Genomic DNA, 26,249 nt, shown 5'->3' on the forward strand with positions numbered 1-26,249 from the left:
GAGTGGCAATATGGGAAAGTGATTGGTTTTATGAGTGGCTGTATGAGAGTGTTTGTATGGGTCTGTGAATGGGTATGTGAGTGGTTGTTTGGGAGTGAGTGTATGGGACATTCTATGGGGGTGTGAGTGCTGCTATGGATAAGGTAATTTGAGATGTCATCAGTGCTGTCACTGACCATGTCATGAGTGATGTAAAATGGAAGGTCATAAGCAGGGCATGGCGGGGGCATAAGTTATAGTTAGCAAAGCTAACTATAATTTCTCAATGTCACTGATTTTGTATGAGTGAAATGTGAGCCTAACTATAACATCCCTGCAACCTTGTTTTTTTAGTAAATTTCTAAGTTTTTGATAATTCTATTTCCTAACTATAACGTCCCTTTAACCTTTAGTTTTTAAGTGAAGGTTTTAAAATGTCATTTCCTAACTGTAACCCAGAACCTTTGACTGAGTGTGTGAGTAAGTGCATGAGTGTGTGAGGCAGTGCATGAGTGTCTCAATGGGTGTGTGAGTGAGTGGCTATGTGAGTGTCTCTATGGGTCCAAGAGTGGCTGTATGTGTGTCTCACTGTGTGTGTGTGTCTGGGAGGGGTCTGTAAGTAGATGCATGGGTGTCTGAATGGGTGCACGAGTGTCTGAGTGTCTTGGAGGGTCTGTGAGTAGGTGTGAGAGTATCTGAGTGGGTTTGAGTGCCTCTATAAATGTGTGAGTCAGTCTGTGAGTGAGTTCACGAGTGTCTGATTTGGTCTGTGAGTGACTGTATGAATAACTGTATGATTCTGTGAGTAGGTGTGTGAGTGTCTGTGTGGGTGTGACAGTAGCTGTGTGAACTCAGCAACAAAGGAACTACAACTGCCCTTTTATCCAACAAGAGTCCACAGTTTTGCACAAAATATCTACTTAAGTGGAGTTATTTCTACTGGTTAATTACTAGGTTCTACATCCTTGGTTAAATGCCCAGTACGTATTCTACACTACAGCTGTGTAATGAAGAACAAGGAAATGTCACCAGTGTGATTTGCAATGTGATTGTTCCAGGTGCTTCTTTATTCAGAAATATGTCATAACGTGAATCCTCCTATAGAAAAGACAACGAGACTACAAAGACAAATCTCCACCAAACAAGGATCCTTTCTTAACATATGAAGTAAGTGCTTCTTTGTTTGGTGGAAATGTCTTTACATTCCGCTGCATCACAAACACGCCACCAAAATCTGCGGGTAACGCACGGGTGGTGCTTGTTAAGCTGCCCATCATTCTGGCAAAAGGCAGGAAGACCTTTGGATACTACTAAGGTGGGTGGGGCCAAACAGGGATGCATCAAAGTGATTTGCCACTCAACAAACCATTCACACAACCACTAACTCACCCATAGGGCCAACTCATGCACCCACTCACTCACCCATTTAGCCACCCACAGTCACCCATACAGCCACTCACTCACCCATAAAATGACACAAGTATTTACTTACTCATACATCTACTAACACATGTACTCACTCATCTATACAGTCACTAACACAAGCACACACTCATTCATGCAACCACTCTCATACCCACACACCCACTCACTCACCCATACAACACTTAGGTACCCACTCACTCATACAGCCACTCACATATACATCATCTCACATACCCACTGACTCACTCATACACCACTGACACACCCACTCACTCACCCATGCAGCCACACACATTCACTCACACACCAATACAGCCACTCATTCAACCACACACACACACACAACCACACACCCACGGAGCCACTCAGACACCTACTTACACATGGCTAAACACTCTCACACAGCCACTTACATAATGTGTGTTACAAATAGTATCACTCATTAGTAGTACACGAAGTTTACTAATTTAACATTTGTAGTATCTTGCCATATATATTTAACACTCAGAAACTTTCATAAAAGACTCACAATCACTGGATAATGTTATCAGTGGTGTCAGTGTCATTTGAGATGTCATGAGTGATGTAATATGTGAGGTCATAAGCAGTGCACTGCGGGGACTTAAGTTATAGTAGCTCAGGTGACTGCTGAATTTCTATGGTTTTGTATGAGTGAAATCTAAGCCCAATTATAACGTCCCTATAACCTTTGTTTTTTCAGTAAAACAATATATATATATATATATATATATATATATATATATATATATATATATATATATATATATATATATAGTTATAATTAGGACTACGTTTCCATAGGAAATCCGCAACATTCTATTTGGAATAACTTTGGCGCCGGTCGACGAATCCTCGCGAAATTTTCAAAATAGGTGTGGCGCTATGCTCCGCTCCTACCCTGAAAGTCTCGGGGGGATTCGTCAAGCGGGGGCTGAGAAAAAAGGGGGGTCCCAAAACGCGTTTTTCCCATGCATTTTTCCATAGGACCTTTAGACACAGCTACAGACCGAACGGCTGAACAGAGTTACTTGAAATTTGGCAGAGAGGTAGTCTACAGGTCAAGGAAGTGCCTTTTGTAGGTTTGGTGTAAATCTGTTCAGTAGATCCTGAGAAAATAGCCTTTAAATCAATATATATATCTGTGGCAGCTTACGGTGCGCTTACCGTGCGCTTACGGTAAGCTTACCATACGCGTACGGTGACGTGCGCGAGCGCGATTCTGATTGGCTGTTACATCTTAGTAAACATTCGAATCGGTCGAAACCAGGAAGCGGCGGCCGCCGTTTTCTATCTCGCACTCTGAGGGGGAGGAGGAAAAACAAAGGCAAAAAACATATAAAGGGGCTGTTAAGACTGCTCCCAACCACCTAGCCATGATGAAGGTGTCCCCTATGAACCCCCAAGGAAAAAAATTCAATTTAAATTTTTTTTGAAAAATCGCCGATTACGCTTACCGTACGCGTACGGTAAAAAAATATATATAAAAAAAAATGTATCCACACTCTCCACACCCCGTGCGCCAATGGTGACCGAAGGGCACCATTTGTGCACGGCATACGAAATTATGTAAAAAATCAAACATTACCTTTGACAACGATGCGCATAATATGTCCTCCATGTGCGCACGGTGCGCGAAGCGCATCGTGCGTACATGGCCCATCCAGCGTAACGTGGGCTAACTGCGTAAAGTGGGCGCGCGGTGCGCGAAGCGCACCGCGTGCTCACCGTGCGCGCACGGAACGAACTGCGTTAAGTGGGCGCGCACGCCACGAATGGCGTAAAGTAACTTAGCATTTAAAAAACCGTACAAATTCACTGAAAAAACCATAGGTTTCACACACGTTATAGTTAGGAATTAGCATTTAAAAAACCTTGCAAATTCACTGAAAAAACCATAGGTTTCACACATGTTATAGTTAGCTGGACATTTTACTGATAAAAAACCAATGAAATTCCCCCGTTATAGTTAGTGCAGGCAACTATAACTCACGCGACCGCAATCCTCTGCTGATGCTAATACTGTATTTAGACACTTATTTGCCCATGTCTTCTTCCATTAAATTTTAGCTATACATATATTACAAATATTTTTTTTTCATAAAGACACATATGTCATCAGCAGAGGATTGCGGTCGCGTGAGTTATAGTTGCCTGCACTAACTATAACGGGGGAATTTCATTGGTTTTTTATCAGTAAAATGTCCAGCTAACTATAACATGTGTGAAACCTATGGTTTTTTTCAGTGAATATATATATATATATACACACATACATACATGTACATATACACACACATATACATAGTTTAATATGTCCTTTACTCATCGTTTGGCACAGTGCTGCAATCTTTTACCACAGAGGACAGAGAGCATCCTTGACCTCTTTTAACCTTCTGAGAAGCCAGGCGAAGAGCAACTTTTGTATGGGGAGTACTGGCGAGGCCAATAGACTGCAGCCCTCTACAGGATAAGGGAGGGAGTGTCCTTCAAACTAAATTATCCTTAGTTGATTAACAGGGTCTTTCCAAGGAAGAGCAATGGAATTCACTTTAAAGCAATCTTCAATGTGCCACTCTTGCACTAAAGGTGCCATATATAGATTCAGCAGTCTAAAAACTACAACAAGTGCTATTTATATTCAGTGTCAGAACTTAATGTGCAGGCACTTACCTTTTGAATCTTTGTGAATGACAAGATGAAACATTAAACTTTTGTCATAATTATTTTTTTGCGTACATAGTTAATTCATTTAAAAAAGCAGTCAACAGACACGAGTAGGTATTACGAGTTAAAACCCACTTCTGAAAAAGTCAAACAGAAAAACATAGGGCGTCATTTAGATCTTGGTGGATTCCAGCCAATCCGCCAGATCGACAGCAGCCTTTATCTCTGCACCCTAATCGAGGAATGTGCCCCCATATTTAAACATTCCCTTTGTCCTTTGCTTTTTTAAGCCGCTCTGCATTTCTCAATATTGGATTACCTACAAATATACAAAGAGTGAGTTTTTTCGAGTAATGGACATTTTAAAAAGAAAATGTTGTTTACGCGCAGGACGTTTTCTCCCAGCTCATCGGCTTCGTTGTTTGTCGGCAGGCATGGAAAACGAGAATCAGTGGAAGGAGTCCTGTTGCAAGGGTGGCTGACGGACAGCTTGGTAAAGATTTCCTGTTGGCGGAGCAAGCTGCGAGTTTCCCACACCTCTAAATGAGGCATTCAGACCACAAATTCAGTGGAGTAAAGCTCTGCATGTTTATAGCTGAGTTCACACTAAAGAGATATCGAAATGGCCATTGTAGTGTTGATTTACAGCATTATAACTATCCACAAAATAATATCAAACAATAGGCACAGTGCCTAAGCTGATGTTACGAAACCTACTGCTCAAAAAAATGACAGTAAAGTAATATAGCCTAACTGCACTGTTCCGAATGTTTACGACAATGGGGATTTAGGGGGAAGCCAACAGGAGGGATGTCTGTCCCCTGGGCAGATTGGGAGGGTGGTTCAGTCCATGGGACTGCCATTTTGTGTTTTGTTTGGGCTTCATAGGTGTAGCCCAAAAATAGCCCATGGCTATATAGGGTTTGGATTTTAGACTCCCTGCCACCATTTTAGCTTCTGAAGAACTTGGTGGCAGGGAGCTGCATTTATCATAATTTTTCAAGAATTTGTGTGTGTTTACCGAAGGATTGTAGGGAGTTGGTGATTGCACCTAGCGTCGATTAATTTAGTGGCGCTTACCTGTGAAGGAGGACAAGAGGGTTCGTGAGGAGCTGCGCCTCCTTCGTTAGGCGGGCCGCGTGGACTTACTAGTGGAAGAAGCCGTGGGGCCGGCACGCCCAGTGCGGAAGGCATCGGCGGGGGTGGACACTGCGGAGTACTCCTTGCCAAAGAAAGTGAAAGTGGCGGGTAGCCGCCAGGTAGGGGTAAATGAGAGGGGCCTCTCGTATAGAAAGAGAGCGCCCCCTCGGCGAATGGGGGGGTAGAGGGCGGGTCGCGTTCTGAGTCTCCATCTTTGAGTCTGGAGGCAGAGGGCATGGCTGGGCGGTGAAGGTGCCTCAAACCTCAGGACGCTTGGGTATGCGGCCACACAAGGAAAAACAAGCATTGGCACAGCCAATAGGTCTCGCCTTTGGGACCTTATAAGTGTTTAGCCATGCAACAGTTGCATAACTAAACACTTATAAGGTCCCAAAAGCGAGACCTATTGGCTATGCCAATGCTTGTTTTAACTGCTGCAATCTATTGAAGCCTCACGGAGAACATCAAAGTGGCCGTGCGGCTGCGAAAGTGAAAGTAATCGCGGTAAAGCGCGACGCGTGCGCCCGCGCACATGCACTGTAGCTCTAGGCTGGCCTGGTAGCACTTTTTGGAGCCCTCACAAAATGTCTCGCCAGACCAGCGCATGCGCTGAGTCAGGCGAGACCTAAAAAGGAGGGCACAGAGCGGCATTGGCTGCAACGCTGACCCGCTCTGGCCTAAGTATGGGCAGGGCCAAGGACTGCGAGCTGCATCAACGGAGGGGCTATCGAGGAAAAATTATAAAGAAAAGAAGAGAGGCTGGCAGGAGGGAGGGTGACGAGGAAGAGAGGAAGGAGAGCCGGCAGCTGTAATGCTGACCCACTAGGGCTCAAATTAGGGGTGGGGTCAAGCACAGCGAGCCGCCTTGACGGAGGGCTCGCTAATAAAGATAAGGAAAGGGAGATAGGATGGGGGAGGGGGGAGTTGGGAGGAAAAGAGGATGCGAACCGGCGTGGTTTGGGCTGCCTGGGGAGGCAAGCAGCACATAAGGTGGAATGCCGGGAGGGGAAGAGTGGTGGGGGTGGGAGCACGAAAATTAGGTGGAGGGGGGACCTGAATTAATGACAGGCATGCCAGGGGCTTCAGGAGACGGAATGAGTGGAGGAGGGGGGGAAGCGGACATGCCTGAGGATTTAGAACCGGCTGGAGACCACAGAGCCTGGGAGGGTTTAGACAGTTTTGAATCCTGGGGAGAGGAGGTTCGAGGGGAAGACAGGGTCCCTTCCTGACTTACGCAAGCGTGTATAGCGAGAAATACCCGGAGAGCTGCGTAGCTCTTTTTAAATATATGGATATTATAAGGAGGGCTCAATTCACAGGGACGTTATGTGTGGGCACAATATGATGAGTAATTTAGCGTGTGAAATAGGAGTCTGATATGGGTCGCTCATATACAGATACAGAATGGAATTTGGTACTAAAGAATCTCGCACAAGTTTCCCGTAATGCAAGGTTTAAATTAGTACAATTTTATATAGTACACCGAGCGTATTTCACCCCGGAGAAAATCAATCAGTACTTTCACAGAACTGACCCTCACTGTCCTCGCTGCAACCACTTAGATGCGGACATTGCACACATGTTATGAGCATGCCACATGCTTCGGCAGCTCTGGGACAAATTTGTAGATCATCTATCTGAATGCACAGATAGACAGCTCCTACACTCTTGGGAATCATGCTTATTAAAACTATTTCCTTGGGGCAGGGCACATAGGGCTACGGGTAGGTTCCTAGAGTTGGGCTTTGCAGTGGCAAAGAGACTCATTACAACACGTTGGAAGTCTGGTAAATTCCCCCTTGTTCCTGGCCTGGGCCCGTTCTGTTTTAAACTGGGAAAAGGCTGAGGGAGTGTCCCTCAAGAGGGAGGACACACTGGGTTTACTGAAGTTCCCACTCTCGGATAGTTGGAACACAACCCTCGCAACATTGCGGCTCAATCTACAGTCTAAATTAGATATACTAACCTAACAACAAACAGAACCTACATTTGGTCACGTCTAGGGATAGGAAATTGTCGTTGATATGATGGGTTGACCACAGGGACTCCTGTGACAGAACATATACACGAGACACGGTTTTTCACTGGGGATGTAAAAAGTACATGACTTTATGGTTATATACAATTTCTGCTAAGGGGGAGTTGTCTTGAGCCTTGTTGTATCCTGAGAATGTTTAGGTTGTTAATATAGTATATATACCGATCTTAAAACTGCATATGGGGAAATGTCAAGATCCCTGGGTAAGCTGTGAGGAAAACAGAATACAATGCAAACTTGATGAGAATATGTAGGATGATAATAAGTTCACTGAATGTAATTACTTGTTGGAATATGGCTTTCTGATAATCCTGGGTACCGTTGCCTCATGTACGTGTACCATGTAACTGGTAGCATTTACCATTAAATTGTATATCTCTGTTAAAAATGACAATAAACAGATTAAAAAAAACAATATTGAGGAATTTAGATTGCGGCTGGCATGGGACCCTGAAGCCAAATGGGGAGAGCTTGATAGCTACTTGTGGCAGCACACGATGGGGGCAGCGAAGAGTGGTAAGACAATGTTCACTGCCAGCGGGTTACCCATTGTTTACCGGCCCTTTCAAGGGCGACCCACCTGGGGAGGGGTGGGTGAAACAGGGAAAAGTCAACAAAGTGTTTGGGGAATTGCTGGGACTTTTATAAGGGGTTGTGCAGCAGGTTACAGTCACCCGAGGGGGCAAGGGACCGCAAGGGGTTGGGCCAAAGGGCTCATACTCCAGTTAAGTTAGACAGGTTGGAGTCTTGGCTGGAGCGCTACGGGCGTCAGGAAGATGCAAGGGTTTTCGTGAGGGGTTTTGGGAGGGGTTCCAGTTGGGTTACACGGGCCGTGGGGCAGGAGGTGGGCAGACAACTCAAGCTCAGCTAGAGAACACAAACAGGCAGTGCAAGACAAACTTGACAAGGAGGTGAGGGAAGGGAGAATGGCGGGCCCCTTCTATGACTGGCCCATGGAGAATTTGATAGTGTCTCCAATTGGCGTAGTCCCTAAGAAAGAAGAGGGCCAATTCAGACAGATGCAGCACTTGTATTGGCCAGAAGGAGGATCAGTTAATGATTTCATTACAGAGGATGCGGGAACAGTGTCTTTTCCTTAGTTGACGTGGCCATGTCACTAGTGGTGACGGTAGGTGCAGGGGCACCATTGGCAAAATGGGACGTGAAATTTGAGTTTCGGCTGCTTCCAGTCCACCCAGACGATTTGCAGCTCTTGGGCTTCCTCTTTGAAGGGAAGTGGTACGTGGACAAAGCACTGCAATTGGGTGCTCTATCTGGTGTGCACTTATTGAATGTTTCAGCACATTTCTGCAGTGGTTTTTTTCTTGGTGCGCAGGGCACCAGATGGTCATGCATTACTAGGACCATTTCTTCCTTGTGGGTCTACCCGGCACCACGGGCTGCCAGGAAGAACTGGAAAGTTTCCAAGAGCTGATGGGAGATCTTGGGGTGCCATTTTCACAGAAGACGACAATGGGCCCTACTACAGAGCTGTCATTTATGGGGATTGAGATTGACTCTGTAAAAATTGAAGTGCGACTGCCTCAGGATAAGAAGGTGAAGATGCTGGCATTGTTGGTTGAGGGACATGCCGTCACACAAGAAAGCCAAGGTGAAGGATATGCAGGTTATTTTAGGGCACCTTAACTTTGCGTGTAGAGTAATTAGGACACGGAGGACGTTCTGCAGGAGATTGGGTCAAACGTTGGCGGGAAAGCAGTTACCTCACCATCGCGTCCAGCTATCAGCCAGGTTCAAAGAGGACTTGAGGATGTAGGGTGTGTTTTTGCAGTCTTTCAACGGGGTGCCATTGGCGCGCGATAGAGACATGGAGTGTGATGTTACATTTTTTGTGATGCGGCAGGTAGCCTAGGTTTCAGTCTCTACAAGCTAAAAAGGTGGTGGGCTGAGCACTGGACGGCCAACAGGCTCAACGGCGTCAGGAGTATCGCGTTTTTGGAGCTCTTGACCCTGGTGGCTGCAATAATGCTCTGGGGGGGAGGAACTGGCACACAAAAGGGTGCTGTTCCAGGTGTATAACATGGCTGTAGTGCAGATAGTAAATTGCCAGTCCGCCAGGGATGAGCACATTCTGAAGCTGATGAGAGTATTTGTGCTCGGTTGTTTGCTTTATGACATTGCTTTTAAAGCTTTGCATGTACCGGGCGTGGACAGTGACATCGCAGATGCTTTGTCTCGTTCACAGTGGGGGAGATTCCGTGGGCTGGCCAAGGACGCCAACAGAATCCCAATGCCCATGCCTCTGCATCTGTGGTATGTAGGCAACGCCGGATGTTTCAATAGGTGGTAGGGTTGCTCGCCAAATCCACAAGGGTTACATATATCCTGGCCCGGAAGGAGTTTTTGCATTCAGATGCTCAGCAGCAGGACGAATTGTGGTTGCAGAAGGAAGACGTCATTCAATATATACTAGGCATGATGGAGAGGGGTCTGAGGAGGGTTACCACTGCCAGGAAGTTAGCAGGGATTGCCTTTATGGGTAAATTGTTATAGGGTTATGCTCAATCAGCGGGGCGGCAGTTTTTGGGCAGCCTGGTATCCGTATTGCCGGAAGTGTGCCGGGACGAGGAGGAAGTGTGCCTTTCTTCTACTTTGATGGTGTGGATGTTTTTTGGTGCATGAATTGTTGAGGAAAAAAAAGGCAAGGAGGTGTCTTGGGAGGATGTGGTCACGCTCTAAGGGAATTTTCAAATATGGCAGAGTTAATCAAAAACTGACCAACCGGGCGTGGGTAGATGAGTTCTTTTATAGGAAGTGGAGGCCTTTTGTTTTTTGCAAGTTCAGTGTCCGGCCCAGAGGCAGAGGAGATGGCCATTTGGGTGGTTGGACACTCGTTTGTTAAATTGGCTCAAGTGCAAGCGCGGCAGAGTTATTTTGGTCACACGTTACGCTCCAACGACTGTTTGTTTAAGATCACATGGAAAGGGAAAGGAGGCATGTGCTGAAGAGATTTGGTCCCTTGTTTGAATAGTATGTGAGCGGACGGTTCCCGGATATATTAGTTCTGCACTTGGGGGGAGGATAATCTTTGCAAGGAGGACGGGGTGGTGCTCATGCGTAGCATAAAGAAGGATTTAGCCCTCTTTAAATAACAGTGGTCAGGGTTTTGTCCACTGGATGGAATTTGTGTCCAAGAAGGCTTGGATAGGTGCGGTTAAGCCAGTAGCAGTGGATAGAGCACGTAGAAACTTAAATAGCAAAATGGCTCGATTTTGTAGGGGTCTTGGGTTTGGCAGGATCTGTTATTCAGATACTCAGTTTGACACAGAGGAGTTTTTTCCGGGCGACAGAGTACACCTCTAGAATGGGTATGGAGCTATAACTTGTTGGAAATCAGAGAGGTTTTAGCTAGAACCTTGAATGTACGGCAGTAGACATCAAAATATCGGAAGTTAGCATCAGCGGGGGGAGGAGCAGAATAAGGTTGTTAGCCACCCCCTTTTTCTGGGTGGCGGTGGCATGCAAAGTTTTCAGGGGTTGGCAGAAGTTTGGTTGGCGTGAAAGTTAGTGAACCATGTGCAGGGTAAGGGTAGGCAGGGAGTTCAAGGTTCACTTTAGGATGTTTGGTTATTTACAATTTCATACTTGCAGGCGTAGGATGTGAGGCTAATAGAATTTGGTAATTTTAAATGCAATTAATTGTAATGTGTTAATTGCAGGGTGGGGTAGGTTGGGGGATTTAGGTGTGGGGTCAGGTAGTAGTTTTAACAGATGTATAGTGAGGTTTTAGTTTTGTACGGCAGTTGTCAGAATAATTGGTTTGTAATGTGCATCTGTTTCTATAAAGTAGCCGTTTTCACACATATCAAGTGGCCTGTGTCATGGCTGTGACCTCTCTCCCAAAGGACCTTTGTAAGGAACTTAAACGTCATCCATAAAAACTGGCACAATAAAAGCCTTGGGATGGTGTGCACCCTAAGGGTGTGAAAAGGAGAGTTGCAGTAGTGCTTTTAAGGTTCAGAACTATGACAAGAAGTAGATAATTTTCTCCTTGATCTTTTAATTTTTTCTTTCTGTAATTTCCTATGATTTCTGATGCATTGCACATCTTCCCTGTGTATTTGACTAGGAACATGTTCAAAATCTGAGTAAAATGAATTGATTGAACTGTGAGGACAAGTGTTATATGTTCAATGTGTGAAATACTCCTGTCAAAATAAACTTCTACTGCCCTCATTGCGAGTGGCCTCTTAATTCTAATGGGGCCGGTAACAGCTCTTACCAACTCCATCGAATGAGGGGATACCCGCGTTGGTAATTACTTTTACGTGGAAGGAATATATTTATCATCGGGACTCCTGCCATTTTAAAGAAAGCTATCCACCCTTGCCTGGCAGTGCTCTGCCAGGACTTGCCATTGTAGAATCACTAAAAACTCTTTAGAGTAAATTAAGCAACCCATGCCCCCTCCCTGCCCCCTCCTTGCCCTTGGATGATATTCAATTTCGTTCCCTTAATCCAGGTTTAAAAGTTTCACCATGTGGCTCTTATTTAGTACAGCCCAACCCCACCCGCAAAATGAATCCCAACGGATTCTGAGATAAAAATGGCTCGTTTCTACAACTTTGTTCTTTCCATTCCTGTCACGCACTCTCACTGCACCAGAGCACGAAAGAAATGAAAGCAGCATCGGTTTCAGGACCACTGGCTTGTTTTCCACCATCACTAACTTACCACACTTTCTATCTGACTGTTTCCTGTCTCAAATAAATGCACCCTCTGGATAAGGGGCAGGTGACTGTATTTATTAATCAGACCTACAAAATCAGGACAGCATAATAACCAGCCTTGCCTTTCGAACGGATTGTTCGAACAAGCATTACATCAACAAGTTTTCAGTTTTTACTGATTTTACACAGATGCAGACAGAAAATGTCTGTTCATTTCGTCATATATATACTGTCAAACAAGTATACGTTCAGGAAGACTGTATAGGGAGTTAAAAACAAAGCGATGAGATTTTCTTAAGAAACTGCAGATGTTTTTATGTGTTTGCGTTTTCAGGTGATTTTCAGTCTGTGTATTGTTGTATTACATGCAACTGCTTGTAATGCCAAATCCCAAGAGGTGTCCATGTATGAGAGTGCAATACAAGATTTCCCGACTGTTCAAAGGCTGTCAAACTTCACTGAGGAGTAAGTACCAGGACATCAGAGTACAAAGAGCCAGACTGCAGGCTCTTGGAAGCGCTTTGAAGTTTTTCAGATGGACTGGCTGGGGCTTTGTTAATAATTTAGCCATATAATGTACATGCTTAACAGGGGTTGAAGTGCGTTAAAAAAGGATGGGAACTGTGATCCTGAGTTCAATGGCAGTGGACGTGGAGGTGGAGGTGGGATCCAAGGCCAGGATAAAAAGAACAATATATTCTGTAGCTATTTTGTTAGCATTTCACCTTGAAGTAACTGCATATAAAATAACACACATCTTAAAAGAATTATAAATCCAAGTTAAACTAATCGGCAAGAGATGCACTTTTTAACATTGTGAAACCTCTATTGGTTAATGCTATCGCTGGAGATACTTGTGTTTGTAACTAGAGAGCCACAGAATTGGATTCTGATTGGCATAGGAGGGAATAGGGACGTGCATTTGTTGTGTTATGAGGTCTCAACCTATGACAGCAAGCACTGTCACTATGTACAGCATTACACACAGCAAAAGATAGGCTGCCACACAGTGCAAAAAAAGATTTAGGTTTAAGATTTAAAAAAAAAAAAGTCCTTCAAAATATAAATCTCAGTAATATACAGACTGCATCTAGTGCAAACATTTTGTACTTCTATCCATTAAAAGCGCATACTTCACAGCTCAGCTGGTCAACTTACAATTCCTCTCAAAAAGAATACTCTGCAAATGAATACATCAATTAAAGCCAATACTAGCTCCCGAGCAGCCTTTACCTTTGCATATTAACCAAATGCGCACATATAAATTCCTTTCAGGCAGCAGGCACCCAGGAAAGGAGTCCTGTTTCTTGTTTATCTGTCAGTCGCTCACTAGACTTCACAGCACTACAGATCACCCCCCACTTCAGTCGAGGCTTGTCAAATGTCAAAATTAAACATCCTGGGACGATTGCCTTTGAACATAAAGTAGTAGAAGAGTTCTTGTCAAATGATTAAAGTATGGGCACGTCGTGCCCCTCAGATCTTGCCCACTTCAACCTCTGCAGCTCAATATGTTTTATGAATATGTTTTAATATCCATCACACCCGTGTTCCTTTTTTGCCCACTCACAGTTACTTTTCTTGGTCGCATTCGAACCTACAGCTGCTCTCCTTACCAACAGCATGACCGCCACTCCTTGATCCACCCAACACATTCTTCTCTGATTCCGGCCTAGCATTACTAGATATACTTCTCTTCTATGTGCCGGTCTATTAATCCTGTAATTTTATTTGTTTTCCTCACTTGTTACTGTTTCTCTCACATTCAAGATGTTTCTGGCTACTTTTTATTATCCCTTCTTACTGTCCACGTTAGTAGCTCAGACTCTTCATCCTGCTCTCTTTCTTTTCTCTATTTCGGCAATCTTTCGCTTACTTGAACCACACTTCTGGTAACTGCCAATGATTAATCTATTAAAAATTCAACTTTCAACATCTTTTCCTTTTCAAAAGAAGAAGCATTGACGGGACAATCGTTTATTGAGTGCTGTTGTTGCGTGCCAGCAAAATGGGATTGCCAGCCGCACCAACTCCCCCAAATAGGCCTTAGCCTGCTCTGCTTCACTACCCTGAGAGAGTCAAGTGCTACAATGGGGTACTTGGTTCCCTGTAAAAAGGATTTATTAATTGTGCAGGACTCATTCTTCACAACTAATAATCCAATTTCTTAAAGTATTTAACACAAACACTAAAATACAGTCAAGAAACTGCATGTACTTTGCACTATAGGTGCACATAGTAATAGCCTAACCACTCAAACTTGAACAAACAAAAACCAAATTGAAATCTTGCAACAATGGAGTATCTGATTGTAATGTCTCATTTATCCAAGAGCACACCATATCAACATGTGCGAGTACTGAGCCACTGGAGAATCCTGGCAAACCCACCTTAGTACTCAATCCTTCCAGTCCTTTCATAGTCAGTAAACTGAATGTCATTCAATTAGGTAACAGTAACAACTGCTACTGACAGTGCTTAGAAACAGCAGAGGAGGTATTTAAAAAAGCTTATAATTATTCAATATAATAAAAACCATACTGCTTACAGAATATGAAGCACCGCTGAATTATTCAACCACTGTACTATTTGTTTTATAAATATAAGCGGTTGAATTTAGCCTATTTCCTGTGGAGTGGGTTGAACAAAAAGAGCACAATGTGGAGCTTAGGCATATAGGTGGCACGTAACCTTTACCCCGCTTGACTTTTCCCCTGCAGTCTTTATCACGCAGGTAACTAATTTTAATTAGCTTTTACCAGCATATTTTACCGCGTGGTACCTTACTCCACAGGTAAGTAAATATATATTGTTTTAATAATAATAATATGTTAGCCTTTTTAAAATAAAAAAACAATTAAGGTGTGTAGTGTAGTTGTTAAAGGAATGCAAGGATAATTTTAGGGTTGCGGAGTGGGTACAGGAAAAGGAGGATACCAGTGTTTTTAGGGTAACCGGGAGGGTGTAGATAATGGTGTAATAGTCATTTTTGGGTTAAGGGGTGGGTACAGAAAAGAGGGAGGCAAGTGATCTTAGGGTTAAGGGGTGGGTAGAGGTAAAGGGAGGAAACAGCTGTTTTAAGGTTAAGTAGCGGGTAGAGGTACAGGGATGTAAGGGTGATTTTAGGATAAAGGGGTGGGTGGTGGTAATGGGGCAAGGGTTTTCTAGGTACAGGGGCATGCAGCTGAAGGGAGGCAAGGGGTTCATTAAAAAAAGGGAACGTAGGAGGGTTACCCCGAAAACAGACCAAAAAGGAAGGAGTTTGGGGGTAACACACACACACAAACATTCATTCCTTTGAACCAACTCTAATCCTTATTTCTTCACTCGCGGTCAAGTTTACTAGTATTACTTTTATCTACAGCCTTTACTAACTCTACTTCCCCAAAACTGATACTACCAAATGTTGCTCTGATTCAAGCAGGTCATGTAGAAATACGTACTTCCCCACTGCCCTTATTTGATTGTACTTCGGGCTAGAGGCTTACCATTCTGGGTATCGATCTACAATTAAAAATTAATCTATGGTGGTCGATCAGAACTTGAATTAAAAGGTAGGGTAGCCATACCGTAAGCTCTTACTAGTTCCCTTGCATATGTGTTTCAATACAAAGCAGATCTGTCAGCTTAACCTTTTTAGGTCGAGGGACCGTCCGGTCTGCCGAAGGCAGAACCGGAAGTCCCGGAGATCTTATGATGCTTAGAGTGGCTATTTAGCCCGCCTCTCTTTTTGGCTCTCCTCCATTGGCTGGCTTCCTAAATGGAGGCCAGTCATTGGAGGAGAGAGCCGTCCCTCCAAATAGGCTCCGTCTTTTTCAGATTTGGGGGCGTGTTCCGTGCTCTTCTTTCCACTTTTTAGCCACGCCCTTTTTAGGTCTCGGCTCGAAGGCTGCGCTTGCGCAGTCTCGCTCCGAGATTTAATGTTTTGGAGAAGAGGGGCTTGAACCCGCCCCTCTTCTCTCCTCTTCTCCATTGGCTGGCCTCTTAAATGCTGGCCAGCCATTGGAGAAGAGTCTTTGCCTCGCAAAACAAGCCCCGTCCTTTTCGGATTCGGGGGCGTGTTTTTTCGCTACTTTTCGCTGGGCGTGTTTTTCTCTCCTCCAGCCAATGGCAAGAGGAGAGAAAAGAAAAACACGCCCCCGAATCCGAAACCGCCGCTGCGTTTCTCCGAGGCATTTCTGCTTTGCCTCGGAGAAAGGTGGCGGTGTTCATGGCTCTCACTGCCCTATCCTCGCAACCTGGAGCTTGTGGTGAGGTGTGCTCTGATGTTTACGTTTCCAACTCAGGTCACAAACCATAACACGTTTAAATCCTGGTTTCTCCACTTGACACCAACCGTGTGATCTTGCGCAAACCACTTTAACTCCCGGTGCAAACTTCCGGATTCCCTGGGAACGGTCTAAGCTCCAATATTAAGCCTTATCTTGGAAGACTGCATCCTCCTGCACTGGAGCCGCACTGTTGGGGTCCCCCGTACCCCAGGATGTCCTCGGTGCTGGCAGAGCTGCAGAAAGGAGGTCCAAGGGTCCATCCCTGCCGCGCCGCTCCTTATGCGCCCTTGGCTCCTCTGTGCACTGCACCCTCAGCTGCAGCGGGTGGAGAACGAAGGATCCGCTGAAGAGTGGGCGCGGTGCCCTGGCACCCCTGGGTCCGCACGGGTCCAGCTGGGAGTGCGAGGTGAGTGTGTGGGGTGCCACAGGTGCACTCTTCTTCCCCTGCAGTTAGCCTTGCGGAGCTCTCAGCTATGGCACAGTACCGGTGCTTGACACGGATCCTCCCCCCTACCTTTAAGTACAGTGCATCCGCCCTATCCAATTACAGCGCTATTTCCACCCCCCGCTGCCCCTCCCGCCCCCTTGTGCGCTCTATTGTTTGCTAACAAGCTTCTGATGCAATTTAAGAGCCGCCAGACTCTGCCAGGCCGGGAGGATGTGCCTTATTTATGAGGCGCTGCGGTGGCGAACCTTCAAGTCTTGGCACCTCCCACAGTGCCCTCGTGTGATGGGCAAGGCGCTATAGGTCACCCCTCTAAAGGCAGCTCAGTGTGTTGGGACCCTACTGCAAAGAGTACCGTTAAACCCAGGCTGTCATGATTGGGCAGATATAGGCCGCAATCCTTACGAGGTCGATATATTTACAGCCATATGTGAAACTCAACCTGTTATCCTTCGGAGATCTATATAATCAGGGCCACTTGAATTACGCGATTCTGCAGCCGCAGCGTTTTCCACATAATTATAGATTTGCCCCATTTGCCACTTGATCCATCCACTGCTGTATCTGCAGATTTTAACCAAACAATGCGTCTAGCTGAATCGCATCAAACGTTACTAAATATGTGGCGACCCCTGTTTCCGCACAATAGAATGCCACCCGCAAAGGTTGACTGGTTATCCATCCTTCAGTTGTTTATGACCGTATTTGGTTGTTAAACTGGTACCAATGAGGTCAAATCTTTGGCCAGAAAGTGTTGGCAAGTATCAAAAACCACAAAATAATGAAGCAATACTATAAAAAAGTGCCTCATTATACTGCATAGTTGCCTTTTTTGCCTCCTAGTTTGGTCCTCCCTTTCTGCGTCATTCGAGTGGCCTAGGAGATAATATCATAATTCAAATTAGGCATGTCATCTTTCCGAGGTCGATAAAAATAGTCCTGCAGGTGACACAGCCTTTAATCCTTCTGAGGCTGCTAATGTGAAGGACATTCTACTCACTCCCTCCACTGTTCAACAGCAATCTAGATGATACCATGAAAGGGGCGGGGGAGGGGGGAAATAAATGCTCTATAATTGTATTATCTTAGCTTTTATTTGTCTCGAGGATTGTATTCACAATGTTAGCATACACTATACATTGGTTCTTTTCTCTCCGGCAGATCTAGCATCTTTGAGCTTACCCCTTTACTGCACCTCCTTTCAGCACTGAAGTTGGCAGACATAGTGATTGTGGTGCGGCTGTGGTGGGAAGGGAACGTTTGGGAGTACTTGTGAGGGGGGAGATTAAAGTTAACAACCTCTGACTGTTCGGGGCAACGCGTTCTGCTTACATGATGAGTGTGAGCTCAGATGCATGATGGGTCGTGTAGTTTCCTTGGTCCTTGCGAGGGTAGTTAATCCTACCCAGATTGTATTTTTGTTACAGGTTCGGATTTATAATTCTCCTGTAAGAAAGAGTTAAAAGTAGGGCTACAAGTCTTAGAAGGCACAGCGAAAAACATGAACTCGGCGAGCTGCTCACGCATGGATCAGGGCACACGAGAACTTAAACAAATTCGCCTTCAAAGTCTCCTAAGTGGTCGAGGTCAAGAGGCAGGTCAGTGGGTCCTATAATTCAAACAGAGGACGTAGACTTAGGGCTAGAGCAGCCGACTTTGGAGCTGACGCACAGGGTTCGAGTGTCGGCCTTGGTTCATCATCCTGTGATATCTTAATCTTCCCGTGTTTATAAAAAATGAATGTGTCTTGTGTAAGGTAACTGGTGGTCATTTAAAGCGCTCCAATACCTTCGGGTAGAGGTTGCGCTATATCAACCTGCAAAAAAATAAACAATGGATTTAGGAAGAGAAGGGGGCCGCAGAGGTGGGTGTTCATAGCTCTTTGACTTCACAGCCTGTAAGCGCTTTGTGAATATACACATCGTTAGTTTAAAGAAGCGCGCACCTCGCGGTACAAGTGGGAGGGGTGGGGGAGGAGTGCAAGAGCACACAAAGCGTTTCCCTTGCAGGAGCATTTGAAAGTGATTAAGCTATTGACATTGTAAATAACAATGCCGTTTCTTTAAATCTTTTAAAAACAACAACATAAACAAAAATAATGTCATGAGCAATGCCAATAGCTCTAACTTTAACAATGCCGAGACCATTGCATTGAAAATGCTTGTTTTTTTTATTGCAGTCTCATGTGCCCAAAGTAGGGTTTGATACAGACAACTCAAGGTATCCCACTAGGTAGGTTTAGAACTGGACATCATGAACATTTTGAATCTTGATATTATATCCCTTGATACAGAGATCTTTGCACCTATTATAATTTAAAATGCTCATGCTCAGTTATAGGCCTTTTAAATTCTGGCAAACATTTGGGCATTCTCCTCACATTCCCCTCTACAAATATGTCTTGCTGCTCCTATCATTACCTTCTTCAAATAATGTGTGTATTCATACAGAGCAGCATTCTCAAAAATATCCATAGGTAGGTGATAATACTTTTGTTTCTCCTCTGCAGCACTTAGCAAATACGTGTTCAGATCAAATACACCAACTACAGGAAAATGGCCACTCCAGAGTAACACAAGCTCAGTTTTCAATTTGCCTGCCATCGCCATGGGATCAGAACTCTTAGAAACAAATTGGAAGTTCATTACCCTACCCAAATTGATTGCAACGAAAATTCTGAGGCAAGACCATTTTGAACAGCTGGTTGGGCCGCACAGCTATCATCGTATGAAGATATATAGTGGCTTACTGATCTAGGAAAATCGTGGGCCATTCCTCTGCAGTCGAAGCTCTGCACATAGGAAATATCGCACCAGTGATAGGAAAATTGTTTGACCTCTCATAAGTCTTGAGAAGACTCAACAGACTGACTGAACTGCTTCTGTTGCTGTAAACTGAAGAGAAAGCTGATAGACTGCCATGCTTGCTCAGATCTGCATAACCAGCTCAAGGACCCGCTACCCAAAGCTGCCATTAGGCTTCCTGCTTGAATCCTGGGACACCAGAGAACCGCACCACTGCCCAACAAGACTCAAAGTACAAGTTTGCAGGGAGCACATCACTCATCTGACTTTTGCAGGGGCAGAAGAGAAGATAACTTGTGCATTCTGCCATGAGTGAAAGTGAAGAGCTCAAACACCTTTGTGAAAACTGCCCCATGTACCCTTCCTCCTCTTGACCCTAAAATGTCCCTGCAAGTACTGACCAGGATACTGAACTTTCCACAACATTTGCATGGTTCCCACCTTGCAGTGATTTCCTACCATTCCATTGATGTAGCGCCCACCTGCAAGTCTGCTAAAAGAGCAGTCACGTGTTCCAAAATCCTAGGACTGTAGACATTATTTAACCCATTGTGTGTCACTTCAGCACAGCCCACACATGACTCCAACCAAATTCTGAGCCCTGCTTTTACAGCCAACAGGAGATGCACATTCAACTGAACAGGAAGACGCTTTTCAAATATTCACAAAGGTTTCTAAACTGCTGCAGGCTAGATAGTTCATGTGATCACTTGAGAGATTTAAACAGTATGCATTTACCTGTGGGGAACGTAGCAAGCCTTTGGGGTAAGTGGCATTCTACTATTATCGTACAGAACCTTTATTGTCGTATAAAAGCATGGAAATAATATGTTATTGTGCACCATTCTAGTGTTAACTGAATGTAAGAGTTGCACCAGACACCCTGTTTCAATAGTAGGCCTCACAAACCCCAAATAATTAAGCAGCAAAGATACTATTTTGACAATAAGAGAACTTCCAGTAGAATCTCTTACTTAGAGAGTTTTCAGCAAAACGGCAGTGCATGTTACAAGGAGTCCCGTTTCTCTTGGGTTTTTTAGGTCTCGCCTGAGCCAGCGCATGCGCTGCAAGACATTTAGAATACGGGTTTTCAAAGTGCTACCAGACCTCGGTGGCCTAACACTTGCGTTCACGCGAGCCTGCCTGCACGCAGCAGCCATCGGCTTCCCTTCCAGCGCAAACACTGCTGCGCGCGCACCACTCGCGTGCCTACCACACAGCGCGTCCTCGCGATCACTTTCGCTTTGAACGCGATCACTTTCACGGCCGCGCGGCTGTTACTTTTACGTGTTACTGGTCACAAGAAATTTGATATCGCTCCTATCCTGATGTCCCTCCAGTAGCTGCCAGTAGAGGCTAGAGTCCAATGTAAATCTGCCTGCACCATACCCAAGGTCCTCCACTCCCCTTTGCCTGCAAACCTAAATGGAAATATGTGCGCGTAAAACTGATCTCAAGAAATGCTCAATCCCTTCTCCTGGTGCCCCCACCTTCAACCGAGATGGATAAATAAATGTACCAGTCATTTTCTGGAACCGCCACAAGATTTTGGAACTCGCTCAGTAGCTCTAAAATGTATTCCTTCCATTTTTTCCATTATTATATCTCAAATGTACTCCTGCATGGATTGTTTGGAACTGTAGTCGCATACCGCCAATAACCCATGTACTGTAGATGCTTTTAATCCTTACTAGGTTGTATCTCTATTGTACTCATATGACTGTTTAGGGACTGTTTTCTTGTAAAGCGCTCTGATGCCTCCAGGCCCTGTCCACACTATATAAAATCACAAAAATAAAATCAATGACAAAAATGTTAATGGCTGAAGGAAAGTACTCAATCTACTGTTGTTGTTGCCTGCCTCAAAAAGTGACTAAAAAGGTAACTTGCATCTTTTCATTTTTCCGAATTTAAAACTACAAAAAGCTTGAATATAAACAATCTTTTAAAAACGAATTGTTTATTTCATGCTCACTCCCCCCGCCCCTTTAAAAAAGCTCACCTCACGACTGAGGTGTTATTGTTTACATTAAACAAATAAATACTCCCACTTCAAAAACCTCATTAGGAGCCATGGGATGCATGGTGTCTGAGTGGCCGGTCAGTAGTAGTGGGGCAGGGAATTTCTGCTGTACAAAGGGTCTTCGCAGCCACTGAAATCGCAGGTATCTTGAGCAGATGAATCGAAGTGGGAACAATTGCTCATTTGCCTGACTCCGTTAACGTCTAAGTAGATTTAGCGAGTGACATCGATTGACCCTCCGAAAGACATAGCGCTACACAAGTGTTGCCAGCTGCCAGCGTACCATGCCCCAGTGACCCTGTTGTGCACATGAAAGACCCATCACCTAACTCACATCTACACTTACCTTCGCTCAGCAGCAGAGCAGACAGTCCGCTTCAAAAAGTAACGCTCGGGAGACCTGTACCGCTTGCAAGTACTTTCGGCGGGATACACGGGACAGTTCTGTGCATAAGAGATTCCAACACCTCCCTGGGGCCGTGCACGTACTCTCCTGTGACGTTACTTAGAGTCTCCCCTACCAGGATCGCGATCCTACACATACAAAACACCCTGTTTAGTGATGTAACGTCTCTCCTGCCGCTTCCCAAACGGCAGAGCAGCCAGTTGCCAGTTCACATTCCCAAGAGTCAGTCTACAAGCTCGTCGTACAGTCACTGGGCATGCACGAGAACCGACCCAAACCTTAAGAGATACAAATCTGCGTCTTTCGGTCGAGCCGATCGAGAGGGTAGAAAGAGCTCTTGGTTTGACTAAACAGGCGTTGATTGGCCGGAATAATGAAAGGGCCCAGGACTCCTGTTCCTTTATTCATTCAACAGAGAGCTCAGAAGGGTGAAGTACAAGGTTAAAGAGCAGTTTCTCATCCGTGTGCGTTCAAAATGAGTCAGAAGTTGGCGGTGCAGTGGACACTAGAGTCTCCCGTCACTGGAGTTTCTTCTTCAATTTCAATGGAGAATTATTCAGAAACTGTAGACTAGGCTATCGAGCTAAGAAAAATGCACCAGAATCTTTAACTGGTGCTCATTTAAAAGCACCCCCATGCCTTCGGGTGGAATTCGCGCTACATAAAAGTTGGAAAAGAAAATGAAACAAGCATTGGCATAGCCAATAGGTCTCGCCTTTGGGACCTTATAAGTGTTTAGGCATGCAACAGTTGATGTTGTTGCACCAAGGATATTGTGCTGCATAACTAAATACTTATAAAGTTCCAAAGGCGAGACCTATTGGCTATGCCAAAGCTTGTTGGTCCTAGAGAACTGGCCAAATATACCTCCTCCAATATATTCACAGTGCCTGGTCATTCGCAATTCTTTCCTTGATGGGTACTAAATCCAGTCTCAGCCTGCCTCTGAGCTGCAATGCATATCCCCGCAACTGGCGAGTACATTCATGCCTCAAGGTACTTTACCACTGGCACTATGGAACAGCTGCCACCCCTCCTGAAAACTTATTTCAACATGACAAAGTCAAACAGAGCTCATTGCCCTATTGCTGGAGTATAATTATCACATTTGTAAGAACTAACCAGCGGGAGCATAAGTGATACAGTCTGACACACACACACACGCACTCACTCACTCACTCTTCCTTCTCCGTTGTTCTATTTTGGGGCTTGCTTGAGAAGCTGTCCTCTTGGTCATTCCTAACGTCCACAATAAGGATAATGGTAGGAAGAACCAACTCCATCTCTCACGGTGGATCTCTGCACTAGGGTAAAAATGGGCCAATCTTTGCATTTGTGTGAAGGAAACAGTTCACTCGCCTGCTTCAGGTGCAGGTGTCAACCGATCATCTTGCTGTCCTGGGGAGACAGAGAGCTAATCATATTGCTTATGGTCTGAAACCAGGCTAGAGATTCGGTTCCTCTCCAATGGGGCCTCCTTTTTGCCCTTCTTAACACTCCTGCGGACAGAGCGAGCAAAGCTCCCCAGTGAGACCCAGTCCCCACAGCCATATCATTTCTTCCTACAACTAAAAGGGGGGTTGGAGAAACCCAAGCCTGCAGCCCCTTTCGAAATTCTAAGTTCTAGCAGTTCTAAAAGTACCAGCAAATGCCGGATTGCCTCCTTCCCAAAGACGAGAAGCTTATTTTATAAAATGTGATATGGATGTACATTGTTAACAAAAATGTCATCTTTGACATCCACCTCCAATGCAGCTCAACAGCTTCCCTTCTATTATTAGAATTTTAACCAAACTTCTGACCAGATCTTCTTGTATTAGTACATTTTAATCAAGAAAGCATGTTTGGTAGAAGACCAAGGATCACTACCACTAAAGGTCCCTGCTTTTTTACTTTGGAACGGTCCACATGGCTAATATGGCTTTATTTTGGAGTGATGCAACTTGGTTAACTTCGATTTTTTTAAAAAAATGTATATTAGTATTTTACCTGCTGATGTTTCCCTAAATTGCTCACTGGCTTTCTTCTTTCGCCATTTCCAAGGCTTGAAGATCTTCCCGATGGTCGAGAGTTTGCCTTTTCTTTTGAGAGGTGGCGACGGACTTCCTGGATTTGGTCCATCTGAAGTGGCAATGTGGGGTTTGTCTGGTCCATCAACTGCAGAAAAAGAAAATATACACGATTAGAAAATGAACCAAAACAAGCAAAAGTATAAAAGCACTAGTCGGACTGTGTTTTCACTGCTTTCTCAGTTTTTCTTTGTTTTAATAAAAACAGTAATTCTCAATAAATATTCTCAGAAATAGGAGGCATTCGAGAAGGTGAAAATGGATTGTATTTGTCTTTACACTAGTGTTTGAAATCTACTTCTACAAAGCACAATGCAACAAATGATGAAATACACCAGCACATACTGGAGAAAATGTATTAGTTCATTATTTCACTTGTGCTGCAATGTTAGAGGACGACAAATCCACAACTTGCTGCCAAAATGTTAAAGGGTCATGTGTCATATCCTTCCATCAATTGTCATCTACTGCCAATCAAAGAGGACCATGGCTTAGAATAATCATCACTGGTCCATTTAACACACTCATTATGTCAATATTCTGCCCCCTATGGTTACTGAAACATTCTTTAAAGACTTACCACAGTCTGCACCACCTCTCATCTCCACTACCCTCGTTAACCTTAATCACCTAAAACTCAACCTGAAGAAGTACCACACACTAGGCATTTTTCTCTTGGATCACTCTGACAAACACCACCAAGCCACCAACCACATGATTGACAAACGCCTACAGCTAAACCCCACATCTGAGTCAATGTTTCACCATCCTTCCGCCTTGGACTACTTCTATAGGACAACACTCTGACACATGAAAGAAAATGGTCTCCACCACTGCTTGTCAAGACTCAAGAACACACTTTTCTTTGACCCTGCTGACCTAGAGCAAATACATTAAAAATCTACCTCCATTGCATCTAATGTGACGTATTGTATGACACACAACAGCCAGCAAATTACTTGCACAACCCTTGCCTGCCACACTGACAGTATAAGCTCCTGTCACTTAACAATCTTTAATAGCCACGCCCTACAGCAAAAATGTGCGCTGTTTCTGCAAAAAGTGGCCAATCCTAAAGTTCTCCACGTCCTTGTACTTTTTAGTGGTACAGAATAGAGAAACCCACTAGCTGTTGGTGGTAGGAGGAATTTGTGATGGCAGATGTTGTGCTGTAGTATGAAGGCTGTAGGAGAAACTTGACCGTATACTAAAACAGCCATCTAGTGCACATATTCTATGGACAGGAATGTCGGAGACTTTAATGAAATATATGAAACAAAAACAGTGTTTTAAATTACAGCACAGTATGCGGAAGCGGGACAATATTGCATTAGGAATTCTGAGCATATTAAAGGCTTTCCTTAGGTACCAAGAGTTCCCCTGGAAACTACAAATAAGGCTAGAATATGATGCGTCACAAAACATGCTCATTTATCAACAAAAATAAAGTCTAGCGAGAGTTCGAGTAGAGAAGACAGAATGATTCGGTGACTGTATTTATTCACAAACTTTATCTAAGAGCTGCACTTCGTCAGGATGACACCTTCCTGTCTAAGGCGGTTTTCATTGGATATTCTTTTGTTATACATCCAGATAAAAGTTTGATAAAAACCATAAATTCCCTTCATAGTTGTCAATTGTGATGTTATAATGAAAACATTCCTTTTCCGGGTTTAGTTGGACAGGATGAGACCATGTCACAGGATTACTCAAGTTTTCCACTTACAGGCCCGGGTGAAATTACATAAAATGTTTCTTTAAGCGCAGCTGGTTTCCCGTCTGTTCACTGATTGTGTCCCTTAGCTTTTTTCTGCATGTTAAATTGGTCGAGTTCTTTAGGTCACATCCATATTCATAGGGAGAAGGGGACACGAAAGAGAAAACATTAAAAAAAGATATTTAAATTTAAAATAAGATATTTAAATAGGGAATGCTCCTCTCTGGCCACACAATGGAAGCGCAAAGTTCAAAGGAAGGCAAAAGCAAATCGTCAACACGTTATAGCCAGTTTTTTCCCGATTTCAAATAAGTGAGTTGGGTTTGAAGTGCAAAACGCGTTTCCTTCTGACGAAGGTGGGAGATTTGTCGACCAGTTGTAGGTATGCTGTGTTGGTACGTACTGGTGAAGTGCACTTCATATTGTAGCTTTCCTAATCCCAGCGTTCATGCACTTGGAAAAGTTTAACTACCTTTGACATCTGGAAGTGTATGGTGCTAAAATATATTAATGAATGTGGAATAGCCCACAACCTACATGGGTTCCACTAACGTGC

The 26,249-nt window shown here is 44.4% G+C and overlaps 1 protein-coding gene across 4 annotated transcripts in view; it reads right to left on the reverse strand.

Annotated features, from left to right (window-relative positions):
- Positions 1 to 26,249, reverse strand: part of PHACTR2 (phosphatase and actin regulator 2) — a 458,184-nt gene that overhangs the window by 257,269 nt on the left and 174,666 nt on the right. For all 4 annotated transcript variants that reach the window (XM_085611660.1, XM_085611661.1, XM_085611662.1 and 1 more), the window contains exon 2: positions 23,897 to 24,064. In XM_085611660.1, coding sequence (XP_085467786.1) covers positions 23,897 to 24,064 — 168 coding nt within the window. The remainder of the gene's footprint in view (positions 1 to 23,896; positions 24,065 to 26,249) is intronic.

Source organism: Triturus cristatus, chromosome 6, assembly GCF_964204655.1.
Source record: "Triturus cristatus chromosome 6, aTriCri1.1, whole genome shotgun sequence".
NCBI lineage: Eukaryota > Metazoa > Chordata > Amphibia > Caudata > Salamandridae > Triturus > Triturus cristatus.